The sequence below is a fragment of the Rhinoraja longicauda genome, chromosome 3 (assembly GCF_053455715.1).
Source record: "Rhinoraja longicauda isolate Sanriku21f chromosome 3, sRhiLon1.1, whole genome shotgun sequence".
Classification (NCBI taxonomy): domain Eukaryota; kingdom Metazoa; phylum Chordata; class Chondrichthyes; order Rajiformes; family Arhynchobatidae; genus Rhinoraja; species Rhinoraja longicauda.
The window spans coordinates 13,956,468-13,969,872 of NC_135955.1; the positions used below are offsets into that span (position 1 = coordinate 13,956,468).

At 42.9% G+C, this 13,405-nt stretch overlaps 1 protein-coding gene across 7 annotated transcripts in view; it reads left to right on the top strand.

Moving 5' to 3' along the window:
• Positions 1 to 13,405, top strand: part of htt (huntingtin) — a 206,899-nt gene that overhangs the window by 66,635 nt on the left and 126,859 nt on the right. For all 7 annotated transcript variants that reach the window (XM_078432031.1, XM_078432037.1, XM_078432053.1 and 4 more), the window contains 3 exons: positions 9,726 to 9,837; positions 9,925 to 10,062; positions 12,424 to 12,582. In XM_078432031.1, coding sequence (XP_078288157.1) covers positions 9,726 to 9,837; positions 9,925 to 10,062; positions 12,424 to 12,582 — 409 coding nt within the window. The remainder of the gene's footprint in view (positions 1 to 9,725; positions 9,838 to 9,924; positions 10,063 to 12,423; positions 12,583 to 13,405) is intronic.

The following is a 13,405-nucleotide window of genomic DNA, read 5'->3' on the forward strand; positions in this document are numbered from 1 at the left end:
TTCTGAACCACTTCCACCATTAGATGCAATACTTTAATTGCCCAAGCTCTACGCATTGGAATTCCCTTCCTCAACTTTGTGTCTGTCATAGTTAATACGACAGTATAGCACAGGAACAGCCCCTTTTGGCCTGCAATGTCTATACCAAGCATGATGCCAAGTTAAATTAATCTTCTCTGCCAGCACATGATCCATATCTCTATGTTCCCTTCATATTCATATGCTTATCTAAAAGCCTCTTAAACACACTTGTTTCTGCTTCTGCCACCCGTTCCAGGCACTCACCACCTTCTGTGTGTAAAACAAAACTTGCCCCACACATCTCTTTTAAACTTTGCCCCTCTCGTGTTAAAGCTATGTCCTCTGGTCTTTCTAGTGATGAAGAGGGTTCTGACTGTCTACCCTATTGATGCTCCTCATAATTTTGTATACTTTATCAGGTCTCCTGCAACCTTTGACATTCCAAAGAAAGCAATTCAAGTTTGTCCAACCTCTCCTTGTAGCTAATACCTACTAATCCAGGCCTTATTCTGGTTAACCTCTTCTGTGTTCTCTTCAATGCCTGCACATCCTTCCTGTAATGGGATGACCAGAGTTGCACGTACTACTCCAAATGCAGCCTGACCAAAGTCCTAGAATCTCTTTCATTTTATGATGTCCCTTCGAAGCTACCTTGGCCCATGTCTTACATCAGCTGTTGTAAAATGACTTGAGGTAGTTCAATGTCAGACTTGTATTTGCCTGTACTCTCAGGTGAGGTGCCTCAGTTCTATTTCTTACCTTAAAAATGTTATACTAATATGCGCAATGCGATATTGTCATCTGGAATACGCTCTCTGGAAGGACATTGGATTGAACTTAATAATAAACTCCAAAAGGAAATTGCATAAATATTTAAGAGAGATAAATTACCAGTTAAAGAGTAGCAGTAATATAATTGGATTATTCTTTCAAAGAGCTATTACAGGCCTGATCAGCCAAGCAGCCATCTCCTGCGCTGTATCATGCTCGGCTCCAAATATTTGTTGTAAGAGATTAGTTTTTTAGCAAGATGGATTTGTGGTCTGTTTGCCCATAGCAAATTTTACAATAATGTTTAGCCTTTTTGTTTGAGGAACGAACAACTGCTAAGGAAGCAAAAATGTTCCATGGATCAACTTAGGTGCTCACGGCAGCTGTTCCCTTCTAATGCCAGAGTCCTTGAATCCCATTGATTAACCTGTAGGTTAGAAAAAAAGCCCCACGCACGCAATAGATGGTGTAGTATGAACTCCACCCTTCCTGAGGTCATCTTTTGCTGCCTGTGTTTTGTTCTAGTCTTCTCTATCTTTCAGTCTGAAGAAGGGTTCCAATCCGAAACACCACTTATTCATTTTCTCCAGAGATGCTGCCTGACCCACTGAGTCACTCCAGCATTTTGTGTCTATCTTCGGTATAAGCCAGCATCTGTAGTTCCTTCTGACACAGATGGTGTAGTAGACAGATCAATGCCCCATTGTGGCAGCCAGTGTTCATTTTTGTTCAAATAGTAGTTTGAAAAGATCATGACTAATCTTGGTCTCCCACAGTCCAAAGATATTGCCCACCTATCAAGAGGTATCCTTAAGACAATGTAACGTTTCTTGTTTTGTTGTTCTGGATACTCCAAGCCAATGGTGTAATTTGGCCTCAAAATATCAAGAACTGAGTTGGTCAAGGATCTGATTATAGACCTTTTTGCCTATTCATCCGCAATACTGAGCAGTATTTCTGGGCTGCCGCTCTGGTCACCATGCCTGAGTGAGGTTGTGATTAAGCTAAGATTCACAAGAATGTTGCACAGAGAGGGTGGTGAGTGCCTGGAATGTGCTGCCATGGGTGGTGGATGTGGTAGATATGATAGTGGCCTTCAAAAGTTTTGGATGGACGTATGGATATGCAAGTAACGGTGGGATATGGGTTATGCAGGCAGATAAGAATTGGTCTTGGTATCATGTTCGACACAGACATTGGGGACCGAAGGGCCTGTTCTTGGGCTGTAGTGTTCCACGTTCTAATCGTGCCAAGACTGGCGGACTTTAATTCTAAGGAGGGATTGGTTAGGCTGGGACTGTTTTCACTTGAGCGAGGGAGGGTGACGTGTGACTTTATAAGCTTATGAAAATATTTCATACGATAGGGAAGTTTAAAACCAAAGGGCACAGGCTTAAGATGAGGGAAAAGGTTAACAGTAGATCTGAGGGTCAAGCTATTCAACAGAGGATGGTGGATGTATGGTATAAGCAGTCAGAGGAAATGGCAGGCATGGGTACTGTTACCTCATTTTAAAGGCATTAGTACAGGTATCTGGAGAGGAATGGTTCAGAAAAATATGGATCATAAGTAGACAAATGAGATTAGCACAGATGGGCACCTATCTTAGCACAGTGGTGCAGCGGTAGAGACCCGGGTTCGATCCTGACCTTGTGTGCTGTCTGTGCGGAGTTTGTGCATTCTCCCTTGGGTTTTTTCCGGGTGCTCTGGTTTCCTCCCAAAGACATACAAGTTTGTAGGTTAATTGGCTTCGGTAAAATTGTAAATTGTCCCTTGTGTGTAGGGTAGTGCTAATGTACGATGTGATTGCTGGTCGGTGTGGACTCAGTGGGCAGAAGGGCGTGTTTCCACATTATCTCCAAAGTAAAGACTAAAGGTTGGCATGGATAAATTGGGCCAAAGTGCCTGTTTTTGTGCTGCATAACTGTATGCATCTGAGATTGTGGATTGGCAAACATACCAATGATTAATTATTAGATCTCGAGTAATATTGCAATATTTCTGTGGTGGGATTCTCCACAGTTACTTCAAGTGAACGTTCATCCTACGTTGTGCAACTGTCAGGCATAACAACAATGACCGTGGGCCTATGTTATGTAGAGGTTAATTTACATCATGGTATTTGGATTTATGTGGTTCAGCTTTGTGACTCTGAGGTAGTGGAGAAAATCTTCATAACTAGTATGGGCACCTCTCAGCTTAACAAAATCTATCACAGACTAAATGTGCAAATTAATAAATGTATTCTCCAACAGGATAAGTGCTCTCAAGCTAATTCACATCAACTTTTAATAAGGCATCCATGTTTTGCTATTCAGAATTACACATAAGGAATGTAAGATAGTGTAACGTGGTCATTTGTAGCTCAGAATACTGCTCAGTCCCTTGTTTAAATGCAAGTTATCATAATTAAATTTACTTCCAATAAAATACTTTCCAATGTCAGTACTGGTCACTTCAGTCACTTCAGGAAATGGTCTAACTTTTGAATGTGCGAATATCTGTGAATCTCAGGTTATGTCTGTATACCTTTGGTGCAGTAGTATAGATCATAGCAAAACATGATCTATACTACGGTAGAGTTGCTGCCTCACAGCGTCAGAGACGCGGGTTCAATCCTGACTGTCTGTACGGGGTTTGTACCATTTGCCTTGGGTTTTCTCTGGGTGCTCTGGAGTTTGTACCTTCTCCGTGTGAGTTTTCCCCAGGTGCTCGGGTTTCCTCCCACACTCAAGACTTACGGATTTGTAGGTTAATTGGCTTCGGTAAAAATTGTAAGTGATCCCAAGTGTGTAGGATAGTGTTAGTGTGCGGGGATCTCTGGTCAGCGAGGACCTGGTGGGCTGAAGGGCCTGTTTCTGCGCTGTATCTCCACACTAAACTAAACTTTCCGTTGGACTGTGATCTGCAACTTTCAATTTGTTTTCTATGATGAGACTTCCTCCTTCCATCTGTCAAGATGTTGGATGGGTGAAGAAATCAGCTGCTTCACCCGTATCTCTGTTTCCATCCATCAGGACTTTACCAATTATGCAGCAGGAGATCTGGCTGGACTCATCCTCCACCTGCAGACTTCAGTTATGGGGCTCAGATTTTCTCTTGCACCAATTATAGGTCACCCTTTTCTGCATGACTCAGCTTGGCTCCAATTCTCATACTTTTGTTCAAAATCTATCCCTGGCCTCGTCTCTCACTATCAATCTAATCTCCAACAGATGTATATGACATATAATGAAAAGGAACTGCAGATGCTGGTTTCTACCAAAGATAGAGACAAAATAGTGGAGTAACTTAGCGGGTCAAGCGGCATCTCTGGAGAAAATGAGTAGGTGATGCTTTGGGTCAGGACCCTTTTTCAGACTGAATGTAGTAAGGAGAGTGAGGGAATTTTTCTGCAAATTTTTTTGTTCGCTTCCAGTTCTTCCCCCCCCCCATTCCTCCTATTAAATTAGTCTGAAGAAGGGTCCCAATCTGAAATGTCACCTATCCATGTTCTCCATAGATGCTGCCTGACCCACTGAGTTACTCCATTTTGTGGTCTATTTTAAATATACAGGATAGTTAATTCTGTCATTCTAGCTTTTCTTGCATTTCCCTGATTTCCTGGAGAGCTATAGTCATGGGTGTCATTCCCACAGCAGAGCACTTAAGCTTTGTAATTCCTAAACTACTTTCCTGTTCTATCTCTTTTTTTAGATGTGGTACTCCATCAAATGTGTGCCTTGGGTCAAGCTTATGTTGCTATTTGTTTCTCTGGCTTGGTATCAAATTGTTGAAAGATGATGACCACTCAAAGTGATTAAAGCCATGTTATTACCTTTGGAAGTGCTGTGCCTATCCTGGATGCAGGCTTCTATGGCATGTCTTCCCAAACATCAACTGGAAGTTTGAATAAGTTAGCCGTCATTTGTTCCCGATTCTTGTGGCCCATTTCACGCCTGTGTTCTTGTATCTACACCTGAAAGGGTGCAAAAGAGAATCATCAGAATGTTATCAGGGCTTGTGGGCTTGAGTTATCGGGAGAGGCTGGATAGGCTGGGACATTGGAGCATAGGAGGCTGATGGGTGACTTTATTACAGTATACAAAATCATGCGGTACGGATAAAGCAAATATCCCAGGGTAGGAGATACTAATACTAGAGGGCAAGGCTTAAGGTGAGAGGGGAGAGATTTAGGAGGGATCTTCGGGTCGATGTTTACACTCGGGGGTATCTGGAATAAGTGGTATAGTATGCAATCTGGAGTAAGTTGCCATAGGAAGCAATAGAAGCAGATCTAATTATAACTTTTGAAATACATTTAGACAGATATATAGATGGGAAGCATTTAGAGGAATTTGGGCCAAATGCAGGCAAATGAGACCAGCCCAAGAGTGCCATCTTAGTTGACATGGATATGTGAGCTCTAGGACCTGTTTCATAGAAACATAGAAAATAGGTGCAGGAGTAGGCCGTTCGGCCCTTCGAGCCTGCACCGCCATTTAATATGATCATGGCTGATCATCCAACTCAGTATCCTGTACCTGCCTTCTCTCCATACCCCCGATCCCTTTAGCCACAAGGGCCACATCTAACTCCCTCTTAAATATAGCCAATGAACTGGCGTCAACTACCTTCTGTGGCAGAGAATTCCACAGATTCACCACTCTCTGTGTGAAAAAAAACTTTCTCATCTCGGTCCTAAAAGACTTCCCCCTTATCCTTAAACTGTGTAGCTCCATGACTCCACTAAATGTGCAGATCAACCAAGTTATCACAAGTCAGTCTTGGCAGATCTGAACAAAGAACGCAAAATTCCATAGGCCGTTAACTTTTCTCATCTTGGTTCATGCAACAGCCAGTGGTTTGGATCAGAACCATTGAAGGCGAACATAATTGAATACCGTTTTATGTGCTCAGTATAGTTCCCTGCAAGACAGCACTTTCTTGTAGCAGCAGATCAGAGGGGATTGTCACAACTATACAAAATGCAGTTTTGCTTCAATATAAATCTTCCATCATTCTTTTGGCAGAATTAGCTCTGCCCAGTAGAAGAAACTAATAAGCTTGCCAGCTACCCATTTCCCAAAATATAAATTACACGAGTCTTTGGCAAATGAGCAGAACATAAGCTTGTAGAGACTTGCCTATTTTTAAATGAGTCTCCACAAACATGTCCTAGTTAATTTGTTTTTCCGTTGGATTGATTTTCTGTGTACGTGAGGCAAGTAACTGGGCATTTTCAATCTGTCAAAACGTGGTGATTTGTATTGATTAAAGTATTTGTGTGTAAAGTATTCTGGCCTCTTCTCGCCTCCAGTTGACCCTCACCATTGAAGCTAACATCCCATCAATGAATAAAGTACATTAAAAAACACACAAGGCCCCAGAGCAACTCAGCGGGTCCGGCAGTATCTCTGGAGAACGTTGTTTTGGGTTGGGACTCTTCTTCAGATGGAGTGGGTGGGGTGGGGGGGGGGGGGGGGGGGGGGGGAGAGACAGCTAGAAAAGTGGTGGGAATGGGATAAAGTATAATGACTGTCATCGGCATGATAGAAATCAGATTTCTGAAACCAGTGGTCTATTTGAAGAATTGCTGTTTGAAAGTGTTGCTCAGGGAGTCCGTATTGTGCCCAGTTAAAAGATGAGGTGATTTATTTGGCTTCCTTGGAGCATGGTAAGAGACTGAGAATGTCATGGAATGGGAGAGAAAATTTAGAGTGATGAGCCTGACGTCACACATCTGAACTAAAAGAGTGCATTCCACAGGGAGTCACCCGATCTCCATTTGAGCCTCCGCCATCCCTCCCCCCGCCTCTCATTTCAATGTTGTGAATAGCAGGTGCAGTATTTTGAAAATTCGTGCTCTCTTGACAGCTGTTAAGAATCAATAAATGAAAAAAAAATGTTTGTAACATTAGCTTTTAAATTGCATCGAGCTAGTTACTTTGAGGTTCAGTTTGGTTGAGCAGACCAATGTTGAGAACTATATGCTGTTGATGTCTTGCAAGCAGCAGTGAAATGCATCGCCAATTGGAGTTGTAAGAAAATAACTGCAGATGCTGGTATAAATCAATGGTATTTATTCACAAAATGCTGGAGTAACTCAGCAGGTCAGGCAGCATCTCAGGAGAGAAGGAATGGGTGACGTTTTGGGTCGAGACCCTTCTTCAGACTGTTGCTAATTGATTTGCAGGGGAAAATTTGCCAGGGAACTGGAAGAATTCATTTTCTAAACCTAGTGTCATGTTACAGTTTGAAAATGTCACCAAGTTTAGAAAATAAAAGAAAGGATTATCATATGATTGCATCTTAGTTTAGTTTGGTTTATTGTTTAGTTTTTATTAGATTTTTTTTTTTTAGATTTAGAGATACAGCACAGAAACAGGCCCTTCGGCCCACTGAGTCCAGCGATCCCCGCACACTAACACTATCCTACACACACTAGGGACAATTTTTACATTTTACCCAGCCAATTAACCTACATAAGTCTTTGGAGTGTGGGAGGAAACCGAAGATCTCAGAGAAAACCCACGCAGGTCACGGGGAGAACGTACAAACTCCGTACAGACGGCGCCCGTAGTCAAGATCGAACCTGAGTCTCCGGCGCTGCATTCGCTGTAAGGCAGCAACTCTACCGCTGCGCCACCGTGCCGCCCGTTTAGTGTCACATGTGCCGAGCGAGATACGGTGAAAAGCTTTTAACTGCTTGCTAACCAGCCAGCGGAAAGACAATGTAGTCAAGTCAAATTTATTTGTCACATACACATACATGATTATAATCGAGCCATCCACAGTGTACAGATACATGATATACAAAGGGAATAATGTTTAGTGCAAGGTAAAGTCCGATTAAAGATAGTCCAGAGGTTTGCCAGTGAGATAGATAGTCTAATTGTGCAGCACTCCCTCTGGAAAACAAAGTCTAGATTAAGTTCAAGACAATTTTCAGACCCAGCAATAAATGTGCTGCCAAGTGCATTGGAACAAGCAACACAGGGTGTTCTGGTGGGATGTGATATGATGCACTGGAATTAAAAGTTAAAAATGGGGGGAAAATGCAAATATATTACATGCATGTTTTATATTGTAGATTTGATCAGTTTCTGAATTCGGGAGCCTGAATAATAAATTATGTTGTGCCGTGCATTTCAATGTATCATGTATTCACAAGGTGGTTCTTTAACAAGCAATACGGCCTGTGTTGGTGTAGAAAGGAACTGCAGATGCTTATTTATACTGAAGATTGACAGAGTGCTGGAGTAACTCAGCGAGTCAGGCATCATCTCTGGAGAAAAAGGATGGGCGATGTTTTGAGTCAGGATCCTTCTTCCGACCCGAAACATCGCTCATCCCTTGCCTGACCTGCTGAGTTACTCCAGCACTTTGTGACTGTCTTTGTGTAGGAATGAGAGGAGTTGTATTTAGTTCATTCGGTGTTACGCTTTGAAGCTTGCTGCCTGACCCGCTGAGTTACTCCAGCACTTTGTGACTGTCTTGGTGTAGGAATGAGAGGAGTTTTATTTAGTTCATTAGGTGTTACGCTTTGAAGCTAAAGTCCTAAATTAAAAATTGATTCTATTTGCTAATTGGAGAATTTATTTTCGGTAAACGTATCCATTTAATGTTACGGGTTGAAACACCACGCCTGAATGCAAACTTCCACGCTGTAGCACCCACTGATCAGGGTAGTGATGCATTCATTCAACATGTAACAGGACAGGGATGAAGATAAATTTCTTAACATAAGGGGTGGTGAATCTTTGGACTTATCTATTCTATGGGTCTGTGGAGACAATGTCATTGCATAAAAGACAGAGACTGCTGTATATTAGGGAGATCGTGGGAAATAGAGTTTCAGTGGGGAAAATGGTGTTGAGATGAAGATCGTTCATTATCTTGGTGAATGTCAAAGCAGGCCTGAATGGCTAAATGGCTTGTTCTTCCTCTGTTCTTACCCTTAGCATTGAGGCCCTAATAACATTTTGTTGGCCCTGTTGGGCAGGGTCTGTCATCGGCATGATAGAAATCAGATTTCTGAAACCAGTGGTCTATTTGAAGCTCTGAAGTGGGAAGAGAGGTATTGTGTGAGGAAAAGATCCAAAATGTTCTCAGAGAGCCTCCTACTGTAAAAAGGTGATGTTCTCCACTAATTCCTGGGAATCCCTGGCCCAGGATTACTCAGTGAGGATCCGGAACGTTCTTGAGTTAATATAGGGTCTACTCCGAGGAGGATGCAAAACTCAACAGAGGTAATGGAAGGTGTGCAGTGCCTCAAAGTCTTCCCACCTACCTTCCCCTCGGACACCCTGTGCCCCATTGATGGTGGTATCTGCAGGTCCCAAATTTGTTATTTAAGAGTCAAGAGGTCCCCCCTACTCTAGGTAACATTACTGAAGGTGGCTCTCACTAAATTTCCACGTCCAACAGTTTTCATTATATGGTGATCTGGAGTGCCAGACCTGGGCAAATTCCCTCGTGTAATTATCAGTACAGTTTTTACCATACAAGCCAGATCGGCTAAGCCAGCACCAGGAGATCATCCATTGGATCTAAATCGTTTGGCTCTTTGCCTCTATAAGTGATTCTGTTGCACCAGCAGTTTCTTCCCAGCTGTTATCAGGCAACTGAACCACTGTCTAGAGAGCGGTCCTGACCAACCACATACCTCATTGGAGACGCTCAGACTATCTTTAATCAGACTATACTGGACTTTATCTTGCACTAAACGTTATTCCCTTTATCATGTACACTGGGCGGCTTGATTGTAATCATGTATAGTCTTTCCGCTGTCTGCTTTTCACTTTATCTTGGTACATGTGACAATGTACATGTGACAATGAACCAAACTCAACACTCCTGAAATATCTCATTGTTCAGAGAATTTAATAGCAACACAAAGTTTGATCACTTGAGTAAAAAATTGTGCACCTGTTATTTTTGTCTTTTAACAGCCTTGCCGGATAAAGGGAGACATTGGCCATTATACTGATGAGAATGCGGCACCTTTAGTCCATTGTGTTCGTCTCCTTAGTGCATCTTTTCTTTTAACGGGTCAAAAGAATGGTAAGCTGCAACATTTGAATGGCTTCAGCTTTATATCTTTGTTCTCACTGTGGAATATTAGCTTTCATCTCTGGTTTTTCTTTGTAGGTCTGATTCCTGATAAAGAAGTCAGGGTGAGTGTCAAAGCGTTGGCAGTAAGTTGTGTTGGAGCAGCCATTGGACTTCATCCTGAAGCTTTCTTCAACAAACTGTACAGGACTTCACTTGACGTTTTAGAGATTCAAGGTAATAAAATGTTTCTATTGTGGGCTGGAGTGTTTCAAGCAGCGAGTTAGAAATACATTACAGAAATAGTAGACACATTCCTTCTCTCCCGAGCTGCTGCCTGACCCGCTGAGTTACTCCAGCATTTTGTGTCTACCTTCGATTTAAACCAGCATCTGCAGTTCTTTTTCCTATACATTACAGAAATAGTTAATTACATCGTCTGGAATTATCAGTGAATCATTTTTTTAAAGTTTTTGAGATACAGCACTGAATCCATGCTATCGATCACCCATTCATATTTTTTCTGTGTTATCCCACTTATCCATCTATTCACTACACATCAGGAGCATTTTTTTAAATGGGGCCTGGCCATTTTTGGGATATGGGAGGAAACCCATGCAGTGACAGGGAAAATGGACAAACTCCAAACAGTTCCAAACAAATGGACAAACTCCAAACAAATGGACAAATTCCTAGATCAGGATCAAACCCGGGTCTCTGATGCTATGAGGCACCAGCTGTGCCATGGCACACATGGGCCCCAGCTATGTCTGCCTTTTTATTGGTTACGTTGGACACTCCTTGTTCTAATGTACCCTGGCATCATTCCCCAGCTTTGTCTGCGACATCGACGACTGCAACGCGGCTGGCTCCTGCACCCGTGCAGAATTAATTGATTTTGTCAACTTTTCTACTAAATTCCACCCTGCCCTCAAATTCATTTGGACTATCTCTGTCACCGGTCTCCCCTTTATTGATCTCTTTGTCTCCATCACAGGGGACAGACCATTTTCTTTGTTCTACTACAAACCCACTGAATCCCCCACAGTTACCTTGAACATACCTCCTCTCACCTTGCTTCTTGCAAGTATGTTATGACTTCCTCTCATATTCTCTGTCTCCGCAGCTTCTGCTCCCGAGATGAGGCCTTCCACGTAGTTTCCCCATTTCTGTTGTCAATAGATACCTCACCCATATCTCCTCTGCCTCCTGCTCTTATGCACTCGCTCTCCCTCCCCCCAGTCCCCCCAGACAGAACAAGGTGAGAGTTCTCCTGGTTCTTGCCTTTCAGCCCACTGGCCTCCACATCCAACACGTCATTCTTAGATAGTTTTGCCACATTGAACGTGATCCCATCATCAGTTATGTCATCCTGTCCCCACCCTTTTCTACTTTCTGAAGACACTCTCTCCGTAACTCCTTGGTTTGCTGATCCCTTGTCATGCAACGTGTCCCCTCCCCGGGTACTTTCCCCTGCAGCCGCAGGAGATGTGTCTTTACACCTCTCTTGCTTCCATCCAGGGACCCCAGCAGTCCTTCCAGGGGAGGCACAGGTTCACCTCTAACCTCATCGACTCCATTCACTGTTCCCGATGTGCCCTCATTTATATTGCCAAAACCAAGCATAGATGAGGCAACCTTTTCGCCAAACACTTAACCTTTTTCTGCCAAGGCCAGCTGGATCTTCTGGTTGCTCAGCATTTTAACTTCCCATTACCATCTGCTCTGGGCCTCCTGCTTTGCCAGAGTGAGGTCTCAAGTAAGATGGCCGCCTTCTCCCTTTTGTTCTCTTGTTTTACAAGAGGCACAAAGTGTGAAAACGCACACCTCCAGATTCAGGGACAGTTTCTTCCCAGCTGATATCAGGCAACTGGACCATCCTATCACCAATTAGAGAGCGGTCCTCACCTACTATCTACCTCATTGGAGACCCTCAGACTATCTTTAATCAGACTTTCCTGGACTTTATCTTGCACTAAACATTATTCCCTTGATCCTGTGTCTGTACACTGTGGACACCTTGATTGTACTCATGTGTCGTCTTTTTACTGACTGGATAGCATACAATAAAAAGCTTTTCACTGCACGTTGGTACATGTGACAATAATAAACCAAACTAAACAAGAATTCTGAAGCTCCAATGGAAATTGAACTGATCTTCTCTCCAATAACAGTCCAGGTCTGTGGACAAATGGAGCTCCCCGAGTATGTTGTTGTATCAGATTGCAGGCATACCTGCTTGGCATTTTAGCTTTAGTTTTGGATCTTCTTTCAAGTATTTGCAGATTTTAAAATTTGTGAAACATTTTTGGAGTAGCACGATAGCTCAGTGGTATAGTTGTTGCCTGACAGCGTCAACTACCCTAGTACAATCCTGACTATGGGTGCTGTCTGTAAGGAGTTTGTCTGTTCTCCCCGTGACTGAGTGGGTTTTGTAAATTGTAAAATGTCCCCAGTGTGTAGGATAGTGTTAGTGTTTGGGGATCGCTGGTCGGCACAGACTCGGTGGGCCAAAGGACCTATTTCTGCGCTGTATCTGTAAACTAACCTACTTTTCTTGGTTAGCCAACTCACATCTTGATGTTTCTCATTCCACAGAAGAACAATGCATATCAGATATTTTGAAATATGTCAACCATGGGGATCCACAAATAAGAGGAGCCACAGCACTCCTCTGCTCAACATTCATTCACTCGGTTCTCACAAAGACTCGATTTAATCCAGAAAGCTGGCTTGCTGTGGTTCAAGGAACTACAGGTAAATGGACAAACCCTGTTGTGCTGTGAGTTTGTGCAATGGTATGGTGTTAATGTGTTAACCCTGGAATTCTTGGTCAAAGAAATGGTTTCTATCTAGATTGCCTTGCATCACCTTGTGTGATGTGCAGAACAATGCTGAGGGTAACTAAACACAGTGATCAGTTGCAGCGGATCTGTCACAAAAATGAGGGAGGAAGATTAGACTTTATTGCCTTCCATCACAATGAGGAATGTGGGGTATCCACTGTGGTGGATGTTTATGTTAACCTTTATGTAATTGTGTGTCTTGTTGCTTTTTTTAGTATGGCTGTATGGTAATACAAATATCACTGTACCTTAATTGGTACACATTGACAATAAAAGACCTTTGAAACCTTTGAAGTTGATGAAAAGTTCCTGTTCATCTTTCTTGCATTTCTCTCCAGCCCCATATCCTCTCTAGTGCCTATTATAACCTGGTTCATATTGATTTAAGGAGGAGAGCACCCCCCCCTGAGCTCTTGTCCACCTTGCTTATGTCTCCACTTCCATGAAAAACTTTCTTAAAGATTAAAAACCAATGCATCATTGGGTTCTGACAAACTGGTCCTTGACACGAAATGTTAAGACTGTTTGAGGCAGCGCAGCGGTAGAGTTGCTGCCTGACAGCGCCAGAAACCCGAGTTTGATCCTGACTCCAGGCACTGTCTGTACAGAGTTTGTACGTTCTCCCTGTGACCTTGTGGGTTTTCACCGAACACTCCGGTTTCTTCCCACACTCTAAAGACATACAGGTTTGTAGGTGAATTGGCTTCTGTGAATTGTATGTTGTCCCTAGTGTG